General features: G+C 31.4%; 1 protein-coding gene across 1 annotated transcript; it reads left to right on the plus strand.

The window, feature by feature from the left end:
• The first annotated feature begins 3,546 nt into the window (after nt 1-3,546).
• Nucleotides 3,547-9,955, plus strand: LOC134717724 (potassium voltage-gated channel subfamily C member 2-like). Its single transcript, XM_063580217.1, has 2 exons — nt 3,547-4,023; nt 9,098-9,955. Exons 1-2 carry the CDS (start codon nt 3,547-3,549, stop codon nt 9,953-9,955), a joined length of 1,335 nt encoding a protein of 444 aa, XP_063436287.1.
• Nucleotides 9,956-13,094: the final 3,139 nt, after the last annotated feature.

The following is a 13,094-nucleotide window of genomic DNA, read 5'->3' on the forward strand; positions in this document are numbered from 1 at the left end:
TAAATATCAAGTGATATTTATACAACTTCAAAATCAAAGTTACAGACATCACTTAGTGAAGTTACCAAAGTTGTTGATCAATTGATGAAGGACATTCTGAGCAAAATCAGAAATACAAAACATAGGACAATGTTCAGAGCTAGTCTGACGTTATATCCATTATCCTGTCCGGTTAAAAACATTAAAAAAAATATTTCGAAACCAGGATAAACTTTTTGTACATCAGACATCTATAAAAACACTCATCAGTGAAACTTAAATTAATTAAGTTTAAAAGGCCAAAAAAGTATAAAGTGAGAATTATTGACCAAAAATTCAAACGATTTGCCGAATACATCTAAGGTAATCATAGTTTAATGGAAACAAGTTGCAAATTCTTTGATGATTTTATGTGGTCTGAAGACTTTACTGAGATTTCCCGAGTTAACTTGCTGCACTGAACAAAATTAGACAATCTAGATTTCGTTACTTTTAGAATTAATCATTTATTTTTTACTTAAACTAGTAGTTTTAAAAACCGTGCTTTGGACTATGACGTCAACAGTCGTCTACACAGACAAATGATCATGCAGACAAATGAATGTAGAATATTTGATAAACAACCAAATGTCGACGACTAACTTAATTTAAACCTAATCGTGCTTTTGTTGTTGTTATCCCCTGTGCTGAAGAAGTACTTGTGTCCTGCATTCGATCATTGTACTATACAGATACATAAGTAAACGCATAATTATCTTTTATCTGGTTTCTATTACAAACTAACGGATACATTGAAATCATTGTTTATGTTGCGGTTTACCTTACGCTATCCATCAAAATATTGTCGATTTTATTGAAAATTAAAATTGGTAAAACAAAGGTACATGTGTTCATGCGAAAATCATAAATTGTCCGCTAAAACAGTATTTTGTACATTTTACGTAAATACAACCTGTACTTGTACTCGTTGCGAACAAGGAGAAAGCTCGGCGAACATTACATTTAAATTTAGATTTAAACAAATAAATGTTATACAATGAACGAATTTTGTATTTTATGATGACGACTTTAAGAACAGATCCTCACATAAGAGATAGACTATATGTGAACTGCAAGCTACGCTAATTATCCAAAAATTTGATACGACCGAATGAAGAAAAACAAATCACACACAGGATATGTGCTAAAATGAAAAAGACAAAACAGACAGACAATAGTATACATGACACAACATAGAACTAAAGAATAAATAACACAAACCCCACCAAAAACTAGGGGTGATCTCAGGTGCTCCGGAAGGGTAAGCAGATCCTGCTTCACATGTGGCACCCGTATGCTAAGCAAACTATAGCTTTTGCCAAAAAACTATTTATCAACATTCGGGTTCTTTACCGTTTTAAGTCCTTTAACATTACCCTTTTGCTCCATCGTTCTTTAGCAAGCAAACAATTTAGCGTTAACACCATGATCGTACTTTAGCGTAGAACATCGCACTTTAGAGACCGCCATATATTCAATGTTGTTTGTGCTGTTTTTAGACCCTTCTACAACGAAATTTGTTTTTACATGCACACGTATAAAAATTGCGTTTTTTTTTCAACGCAATCATAGGTTGAACGTAGTTTTCAATTTAGACTCGTTTATATATATATATATACAGGTAGTAATGTACTTTTAAAAAAGTACCACAAAAGCTTAATATGGAACTATTTGAATTTCAACAGATGGTTATGCTGATATTGATGTTACATCGAACTAAATGATTTTTGATTTATAGTCGCATTGGGAATCGTACAGATCATTATGATCATTAAATGAATTTTTAAAATTTATATAATCATAATGATGAATTTAATTACTAGTTTATTTAGGTGATGATCATGGTCCTAGATAATACTCCTAATAATTATGTAAAATTAGCTTGTAAACATATAAAACGTAGTGTTTTTGTTGTTGTAAAATCAACAAAACGGACGATTAATTTCTGATGGAGAAAATAAGTTTTGATTATTGTTGATATTGCGACAAGTTCAATTAATATGATGTTTGAAATTAAAGATTGTGAAGTGTTATGTTTATTTAGATATTTACGTTCATTATGTCTTGAGTTCAATAGTGAAAATTAGATAAGTACATGTAAATGGGATCATAGACACATCTAAGTGTTTGAAAGTGATTGAACTGTATGGGGAGTAAATACTTTATTTTCACGTTTTTTACGAAATAATATACTCCCATTGTAATAGTAGATTATACAAAATATAAAATAACAAATAAATACAAATCACGAGGAAAATGCAAAATGGAAAGGTCGTTTTCCAATGGCTAAATCAAATAAACGAATCGATAACAACAGTAATATAATATGTAACAAATATTTTTGTAAAACCTTGTATGATCATTAAAAATAATAATAATGATATTATCATTATAAGTAATAATAATAATAATAATAATAATAATAATAATAATAATAATAATAATAATAATATAGGGTTATTGCATGAATATTGGGGAATATTGTCCCAGGTATAATTCAATAATGAATTAGCTTGCGGGTGCAATATATGTTCTACGAGGGACAATATACCCTAGTATTCATGCAATAACCCTTTTATTGTATAGCAATATAATATTTAAAAGTAAAAATTGGTTTACACTAAGATTTTGTCGTTGATGACGTCATTGATTTTGAAGATTTATTGCACTAGTGCAATATTGGAATTTGTTGCACGCTAACTTTTGGGTTACTTTCTGTGGGAAATATTATATTGCTATGCAATAATAATAATAATAATAATAATAATAATAATAATAATAATAATAATAATAATGTATTAATTTCTAAAAAGCTTGACCATGAAATGATGCTCGCCTTCCTACTCACGGTACAACAGTTATTTATTCATATTTGAACTGATGACTATATAATTCATTTTAAGGATAAAATAATACATATAATGTATTGAATACAGTTCAAGGTATGCGAACATATGTCAACCTTAATTGTATTTTCATAATTATTTAAATCGTTTCAGTCTATATAAGATAACTTGTCCTTTCAGTTGAAATCTGAATTCGCCTGGGATATTTGAATGTCCATGCATTAATAATTCATCAAACAAAATGTTTAGTGGTCTGAAAGAACATAATCATTTCAGATTTATCAATATTACAGATCATATACATCATTGTTTTCAGTCGGTGATATAATTAATAATTTAAACAATATAAACTGACGATTTTTACAGTACATTCAATTTGTTCATTGTACATGTGATACTATTAGTATACTTATGTTTGCTATATGGAGATGGACGTTTACAAGTTATAATAGTCTTATTACTTGCTAACTGATGACTAATAATATTGTAATGACAGTAATTGATGAAAATTATTGTATATTAATTATATATAGGACTCCAGTTTTTGTTACTTAATACGCTTTCTCAGTAAAGTGTGATATTATTACTACAATTAATTAGATAAGGTCAAAAACTTTTAGATGGTTAATTTATTGTTTCAATGTGTATGCGTGATATCGTTGCATAGGAAATTGTAGAAGAAATGGAGAAAATACGCTACATTTCAAATAGAGGTGTAAGACACGAGTTGTCGGATCAAATTTTTGGGAGAATTTGTGAAAGTAACTCCAACGCTGCTGACCATATCATCACAACAATTAAGGATGAATCTAATTGTATGGACTTTCAATTCAATAGACATACAACGTCTACCAATAATATATTAGATTACTATAGTGGAGGGAAACTACACATGCCTGCAGACATATGTCCACAGAAATTCTCTGAAGAACTTGATTGTTGGGGTTTACCAGAAACTGCATTAGACACGTGTTGTTTCACAAAGTATGTTTCCTATTTTGATAACTTAAACATTTTGAAAGTGTTAGAAGAAGGTGAATGTAAAAGAAATACTATGTTTGAAATAGTAGCAACGTTGGCCGGCGGGAACGGATGGAGGTCTGTACAAGCGAGAGTGTGGTCTGTTATGGAATATCCTACTTCCTCTGTTTTAGCCAAGGTAATAATGATTTATGTCAGTGAGTATTGAAGTAATTTTTATATTTAGGAGGTTTGTTACTCAGTTTCAAAATAACAAGTTTTTCATAACACTATTATATATTCATAGGAATTTAATAAAAGAACCAAAAAAGCAAAACAACATATATACATGTAGATCAATGTGTCCGTTTTCGATATAATAACCATTGAAATTTTGGCGGGAAATTGTTATCTCTTAATTTTTCATAGCTTCATCATTGACAAGTTTAAGTTCTCAAAAACTATTTAAAAATAACAAAGAATTTAAAAGACTTTAACAGATGGCTTATAATTATACAAGTAAAATACTTATAATATGAAAAATAGGGGTCAAAGGTCAAAACTGTTAAGTTTTCATATGGATAAACCCAGATGATTCTGAAAATCTGGCAAAAGTCTCAAAATCTGACAAGCGAACATCCGTAATGTACATTTGAGACAAGATGGAATGTACAATTGATTCATGCTTGATGAACGTCCATTGCCGAGTATTTCATAGAAATTCAGGATTAGACAGATGAAAAACATTTAGGATTAAAATATAGCTAAGCAGAACAGTATAAACGGCGGACTTTTTTTCTCACAATGCAAATTTACGGTATGTTGATAGAGTCATATATTTGCCTTAAGTTTAAGACGTGCAACCTGTGGACTGATGTTGTTTGTCTTCCTTTACATTTGCAGATCATGGCGATCTATTCATAGATGTAAGAAAATGTTAATAAAGTGTAAAATATGACAACTATCCATCGAAGTCATAATTTGTAAAAGTAAACCATGCAAGGTCAAAGTATATACTTCAACACGGAGCAGATCTACATGAATAATGCTTTTATGAGTAAAGCGAGTTTTTCCCAATTTTCCGCAATCGACAAACTTTTGTTAAAAAGGTAATCAAATACAAATTCGTGAGCCACTCCGTGGTCAACAATTAAATTATGTTAAAATCTATGCTTTGAAGCTGCTACGAATAATGTAACGATATGTATCATATTTTACAAATTAAATTTCAGATGAATAGTATGCTCAATTTGTAACCTATAATTACAAATCACATAATCAAGGTATTCGATTATATAAATTTATATTTCTTAGTAAATACAAAGTTTATATATATCGACACCCCTATGATCTACTATAGAAGGTTTTATTTTAATAGTTTTAGAGTTTATACAACGTCTTCATTTTTTAATAATTTAATTTAGGATGTAACGCGTCTTCTGATTGGCTGGAGTTATCTTGTTATCAGCCCATAGGCATAATTTAGTCATGTGACCGTGACGTCATCAACGTTTTTCATGGTTTTCTCCGGTCTTATTTAGTGTGCACCAATTTTTTATGTTATTTTTTCATAGACAGAAAAAAATATTAGTCATTCCTTAAATTTTTTTTTTGTTCAATCAGAAGTCCAAAACTGGCGAATTTAAAAACGGATCTTACCAAAATATCAATAAACTCTCATAGTGCTAATATAACAAAAAATGAATAAAAAAAATATAGTGATCAATTTTTTTATGTTTAATTGCTGCGAAAATGCAAAAGATAAGTATTACTGACGGACAAATGAAGGCAATACATGACAGAGTATTTCAATCTTTTGACTATCACATTTCATTGGATATTGAAAAGCATGTTGATTTTGTTAGAGAGAAGGCTCCTACTTTAGCTTTTGAATAAAATGAGTTATTCGGAAGTTGTTCGTACCAAATGAATTACATCGTATTAATGTTGATTCATTTATTTTCGTGGATATCAATTTTCGTGGATTGCTGAAAACTTGCATATTCGTGGATATCTAATTTCGGAGTTTTGCCAATCTCTGTATATACAAATCCTTTTGCAAATATCTTATTCGTTGAATATTTGATTTCGTGGTTCACCTGTACTCCGTTAACCATTTACTAGTCTTCTGTTAATTCAAATCATTACAGAAACAAAATAGAATAAATTGATTTGAAAAAACAGTATAACAAAAAAAGTAAGATAATTGTCAGTGTAAACTTTTCATTAGAACAAAATGACATGAATTGACATAAACAATGTCTGATTATATGAATTATTATTAATATGATATATTGATTTTGGTCTTTTGGATAATTGCATTTCAATGAATTATTTATCATATTTATATACTAGTGTAATCTGACTGTTTAAAAAATAACTATAACGATATTTTATTGTGTAATATAAAACAATTAATGGTATATCAATTCCCTATTGGGTATCTGAAATCAATATGAAAATCTTACATGTTTGTGGTCAATCTTTTTCAACCAGCAGTAAACAAAAGACCAATTTAGTATAAAAAAAAAAAAAAAAATAATTTGCTTCTATTTTTGAGTAAATTTGAGTAGAAGTTAGTTGTTTTTTCAAAGTATTGTTATCTTTTTACGTTTGGTTTTTTCTATAGAGCATACATTACAAGAGAGATGAACACTTTAAAGAAATAATTAAACTAATTTTTCGAACACAAATGGATTGTTGCTAAAACAAAAAAAACACACCCAACACAATATACAAAACTACAGACTATACAGAGCTATACGAACTTCATCCAACAGGGGTTAGTAGCAGGTGCACCGGAAGAATAAGCAAATTCTACTAAATATAAGGCACCTGTCGTGTTGGTTAGTTACAAAAATGTACGTTGAAAAGGGCGGCATTTTGGCAACTAAATTTGGAATATATCAATCCTCATCTTTGGTGACATCCCATTAGTCCGACAACCATTATTCCGACAGCCCATTACTCCGACAGCCCATTATTCCGACAATGCATTTTCTTGTGTATGGGTAAATTTTCTCTAAAAAGACCAACTCCATTCTCTGTTATACTTGCGGTTGTCCGTTTTGATCCCAATGTATACATTATTCTTTCCATGCGGGACATAAGTCTCAGTATATTCGAGTTGATACGCATGCTTATTGCAACTGCTCATTCCTTACCCTCGTGTCTGGGTATTTTATTTTAAAAAATAAAAGGTGTCAATGTTAAATGTATGAAAAATCTAGAGATATTTATTTCCCGACAAATTTTCAATGGCCTATATCTCGAAAACAAGCACACGGACTCTCTATTTTTTTTTTTTAACTTTTTTAGTTTCGTTATTTATATGCTATCCCTTTATAACAGTCATTCAAAAAGCTTGTAATTTTTAAACAGAGTACCGACCATCCTTAACTTAACCACTTGAAACTTTTAGTTTTAACATCTCCTTGTTAACAAGAAGGCTGTCTAAAGTACATTAAGATCAGAAATGCAAGCATTGCAATATCTAGAAAACATATTTTCCAAATGCAGGAGCTGCTTGATATGTGATGTGTACAGATTTATTAAAATAAGGGTGTGATCTAGAATATCTCATTAATTCTGCTTCTGCTAGGTAATGGCCATAATCAACGGACTGATCATACTGCCATGAATTGACGGCATCGAGACCTTTGTATACACAGAAAAGTTTACGATTTTTTTTATGCCCTCTTCTTTTTTTCCAATGCGAACCAGTATGTAGAAGAAGATTTGCAAAATTCTATATGATAGCTGTAAATGTGTATTAATTCTTAAAAGTGATCTCCAAACGCAATTTCAGTGGCGTAGCTAGGCTATTTTGAAGTGTACGTCCCCACCACGGCGAAAGGTTTGAGAGCCCAATCGGACCAAGCTAATAACACCTTCTAGCAGTGGGTTTCGAAAAGGGGACATTTCTTTCATAAAAAATAATCAAAAGCAAGTTGAACATACCTTATAGACTACCCTTTTTTTTATCTTTTATATTTAATGTATTCATTATGTTGATTTGAAATCTAATGGTCATTGGTGTTAGAGTAAATATCCAAACCGGTTACTTTAAATATGTTTAAAGGAACCGTGGGATAAGACCCTTTATTGTGCAAATGTCGTTAATGGATATGAAATGATTAATTTGCAAAGATGTTTAGATGTATGATGAAAATTCGTAAAGGGTTCCGTGAAACCGTGGTTCTCGCTAGATTGAAAAAAAAAGTGAATCTATAATAGGATTTTAAATAATGAAACATTTTCTTTAGATTGTTTTTTCTTGATCCGGTATCTTAACTTCTACCCTAGTCTGATGACAACATCTGATGGTTTCCAAAATCATCATGTAAAATACAATATTCACAGAGCGTCTGTTAACTGCTTAAAGATAAGTCCGTATGTCAGTTGAAAAATGAAAACAAATATAAATTTTTGCTACAAACATTAATCACAAACATTCTGCAAAAGTGTCATTAAATTCAATAAAGGGTTCACAGACTGTATATGCAAACAGAAATAATACGGGAAAATTAAAACTAAAAATTCAGCATTTATATGGTGTGGATAATCTTTTGAGAATAAAAAGCTTCTGCCCAACTTCCGTAAAATTTCATAAAGGTTTGACAAAATCATTTATATTAAAATAAAACGTTTACACCATATTAAACCTTTATATTGTCGCCTCAAATGAAATCTAGGTTCATATTTCTTGTTTTCGCGTCATAAATGTAGGCTCGACTGAAATTCAAAGAATATATCGAATCCCAGCTTATTTTGAATTACTTTAAACGAAAGGAAATGTTCCCAAAAGATTCAGACTTCGACAGACAGAAAAAAGAACAATTATATGATATATGGTATCATTTGATCGATAGAAAAAAAATTCGCTTTTATTCGCAATTACAAGGAATTGAGGGAAGTTTTAAAAGACTGATGTGCTTTAAACCAGATCTTTTTGATTTATTGAGATTAAAATATTTTTTTTACTCAAATTTAAGTGTACGCCCGGGCGTTTTGACGTAACGTAGCTACGCGCCTACGCAAATTCTACAGTGATTGCAGAAAATCATAATAAATTTGTCTTTTCAATAAATTGTTCAAGAATCATACAAAGTGCTGTAAGGTATTTCAAATATTATTGTTGTGTAAAAGTACATTGTAAATAAAGTAAAAATCAAAACGAAAAAAAAAATACTGTAAAAAAAGCTCAAAAGACATTCTGTGATATAATGTTATAATTAACAGAATTAACAGATTTTCTATTTTTTTACATTTAGGTATACCTATACGCCAGCAATGCTATTGTCCTGCTGTCTTTGTTCCTACTGGTCAGCAGTACACATCCGTTATTTAGAAGGAAATTAACAAAGGATGAATGGTTTGATTACTTTACAACAGAGGAAGAGGAAATGTACGACGATTACTGGAACGAAACATTGAACGACACAGGAATAAAACTGCCAAGTCATGTCTACGTTGAGATTGGTGCTCTGTGGTATCTCAAAATGATAACTTTGGCTTACTTTACGACTGAACTTATCTGTAAACTTATAGTGTTCCCTTTGCCATGGAGGGAGTTTATTACGATTTTAAACTTCATAGACGTTTTAGCCCTGGTTGTAATGTATACCACGCTCATTGTTAATCAAGTGAATCCTAAAGAACAATATAAGGATTCTGTACACGATGCCGTGCATTCACTGCAGATATTCAGAGTCTTTCGATTGTTTAGGTTGGTACGGCACATTACTGGTTTTCGAATATTGATGTACGCGCTACGGGCTAGTATTGGAGATCTATTAGTTATGTTGCTAGGTTTGTGTACAGCTGTTTTACTGTTTTCGTCTCTCGCCTACCACTCGCAAGATTCTGCCTTTTCAAATATCCCTGATGCAGCTTGGTGGGCTATCATCACTCTAACGACAGTTGGTTATGGAGATATCTACCCGACAACTATCCAAGGCAGGCTGATTGCTTCAATGTGTGCACTAGTTGGGGTGTGTCTTTTTGCTCTTCTGATACCAGTACTTGTTAATAATTATCACTTATTTTCCTCTCATTATGCTGGAATTGAAAGACGACAGAATTTAAAGATACAACTGTTGACTAGAAAAACAGCAGTGTCACCAAAATGAAGTGAAAAAAAGAAAGAAAGTTGTGTGATTATATTTGGTGTCTTAATTTTCGTGGATTGAGGAACCCCTGCATTCAATCTCCGTACAGCGCTCGTTTCCTTTACTTAGTACACTACACTACAATGATATTTAAGGTAGTGATACGAAGTAAGTCCGGAACGGATGTGAGCTCTGCGTCGGATATTGCCCTGCATTATTGTGAAGGCTAGATGTCGTCTTTATGATCAAGTCTGCAAACAAACATTTAGTACTTAATTGAATACTCAAATTTGAATTTAGGTTTTATTCCTCAATCCATTAAAAAACAGTAACAAATGAATAACAACGAAACCACAGTAGTTGGAAGTTAATATGTAGATGTATTGATAGGTGTTGTATTGAAAATTGTTTTATTCTTCTACATTAAATATGGAATATATAATATGAAGATTACTGTCACATGTCATTTGAATCTATAACTGGTGATTTCAGACATGTTACGTTAACAGCTCATTTCACCTGTATGTTGGTACTAAGCTATACAAAAATGTGGTATAAGTGCCAATTAGACAACACTGCATCCGAGTCACAATTTATAAAAAGATGTGGTATAAGTGCCAATTAGACAACACTGCATCCGAGTCACAATTTATAAAAGATATAGTATCAGTGCTAATTAGACAACACTGTATAACAAGATTTGGTATAAGTGCCAATTAGACAACACTGCATCCGAGTCACAATTTATAAAAAGATGTGGTATAAGTGCCAATTAGACAACACTGCATCCGAGTCACAATTTATAAAAAGGTGTGGTATAAGTGCCAATTAGACAACACTGCATCCGAGTCACAATTTATAAAAGATATAGTATCAGTGCTAATTAGACAACACTGTATAACAAGATTTGGTATAAGTGCCAATTAGACAACACTGCATCCGAGTCACAATTTATAAAAAGATGTGGTATAAGTGCCAATTAGACAACACTGCATCCGAGTCACAATTTATAAAAAGGTGTGGTATAAGTGCCAATTAGACAACACTGCATCCGAGTCACAATTTATAAAAGATATAGTATCAGTGCTAATTAGACAACACTGTATAACGAGATTTGGTATAAGTGCCAATTAGACAACACTGCATCCGAGTCACAATTTATAAAAAGATGTGGTATAAGTACCAATTAGATTAAACTGCATCCGAGTCACAATTAATAAAAAAAAGGCATTGTAGGTCAAAGCCAATCAAAATCAGACAATTCTCCATCAGAAACTTAAATACTTAGAAGTAAACAACTACAGATCAGTGTGCTGCCTTCAACAATACGCGAAGTCCATACTGCATGGTCAGCAATAAAAGGCTCCGATAAAAAAAATGTTTAACATTTCGAAACAAGCAATAATGATCTGATTTATGTAGATAAAAACAACGCAGGAAGTACAAATGTGATACATAGCTACAGACCAGACGTGGCAAGGTATATTTGCATCCGTACAACACAACATAAATATACTATATATCAAAGGTATCAAGGTACTGACAAGATCCACATGTATTTGCACCTACTTTAATCTTCTGTTTGTAAATTGTTTCTAATCTAAGAGTTTCATAATATCATCATGTACAAGCTAAATTAAAGTATAAACACTAATAAAAGATACCAAAATAAAAATCGAAATCGTGCTCCCACATTAAATTAAACACTTATAGAAACACATGCAAGCAATTCATATATACCAACTTAATAAATACTTTCCGTTAGTTTTAATCGATACACATTTGTCATATGGGGTTCTTTTACAGCAGTCTATAAGATATGGATTTTGATCATTGTTGAATGCAATACTTTGACCGATCCCACCACACCATGCCAGATATAACCATTAATATCAATGGCATAATTTCACTTCTAGAAAAAAAAACATATACCCCCATAAAGCTAATGGGTCTGGTTATATCCCTGCTATTTTCCTTAATAAACTCTCTGAAGAAATATCCTCTTCCTTGAAATTTTTTCTCAAAAATCCATAAATGATGGAAAAATCCCAGAAGAATGGAAACAGGCAAATGTTATCCCAATTTTTAAAATGGGAGATAAGCATAACGAAATAAATTACAGGCCGGTTTATCCAACAGATATTTGCTGTAAGTGTAAAAAACACGGCATAACAAGCAATATTAGAAAACATTTAGATTCATATAATATTTTAAATGATTGCCAACATGGCTTTAGGAGAAAACGTTCCTGTGAGGCACAAATTGTTATCAACATACCGGACCTATCCAAATATTTGGCAGATGGTTATCAGATCGATTATATTTTTCTAAAGTTTTCGATAAGGTTCCCCAACAAAACTTAATTACTATGGTATACGTAAAAAATAATTTTCTTTGAATAAAAGGTTTTTAGTCAAACTGGCAACAGGAAGTTCTACTTAACGGTGTGCAATCTTCCAAATAAATGTCGAAATACGCATCTGGTGCAAGAAAATTGGTAACGTTAATTTTATTACTACCATTGGGTCGATGCCTCTGCTGGTGGACTATTAGTCCCCGAGGGTATAACTACCTCAGTAGCCAGTACTTCGGTACTGGCATGCAAATACGTATTTTTTGCGTTATTAAAATTAGCTGTTACAAAATGATAGAAATTATTATAAATTAAGGAATGTATCTCCCTCATGCAAAGCTCTGATTCCTTTCACGGATTTGGCTATACTTTTTAGACCTTTTGGATTAAAGCTCTTCATCTTTTATATAAACTTTGGATTTCAAATAGTTTGGCCACGAGCATCACTAAAGAGACATGTATTGTCGAAATGCGCATCTGGTACAAGAAAATTGGTATCGTTAATTTTATTCCAAATTAGATGTTGACTCATGGCGCAGTATTAGGACAAACTTTATTTTTGTTATTCATAAACGACCTACATGTACAAGTATCGGAGCATGTCTCCTGTAATGATCGTCTTTTTGCTTGCTGACGTCTGTATTACATTATAAAACATCTAAAAATATTAATGAGTCTGGCGCACTCCAAAAAGATCTATCAACCTCACAAAATAGGAATCTGCAGATCAAATTAAATTTAATCCTGAAAAATAGGATGTCATAACTATTTCTAAAAAATCAAAACCTAACTTATTGCAATATAAAT

The sequence above is a fragment of the Mytilus trossulus genome, chromosome 5 (genome assembly GCF_036588685.1).
Source record: "Mytilus trossulus isolate FHL-02 chromosome 5, PNRI_Mtr1.1.1.hap1, whole genome shotgun sequence".
NCBI lineage: Eukaryota > Metazoa > Mollusca > Bivalvia > Mytilida > Mytilidae > Mytilus > Mytilus trossulus.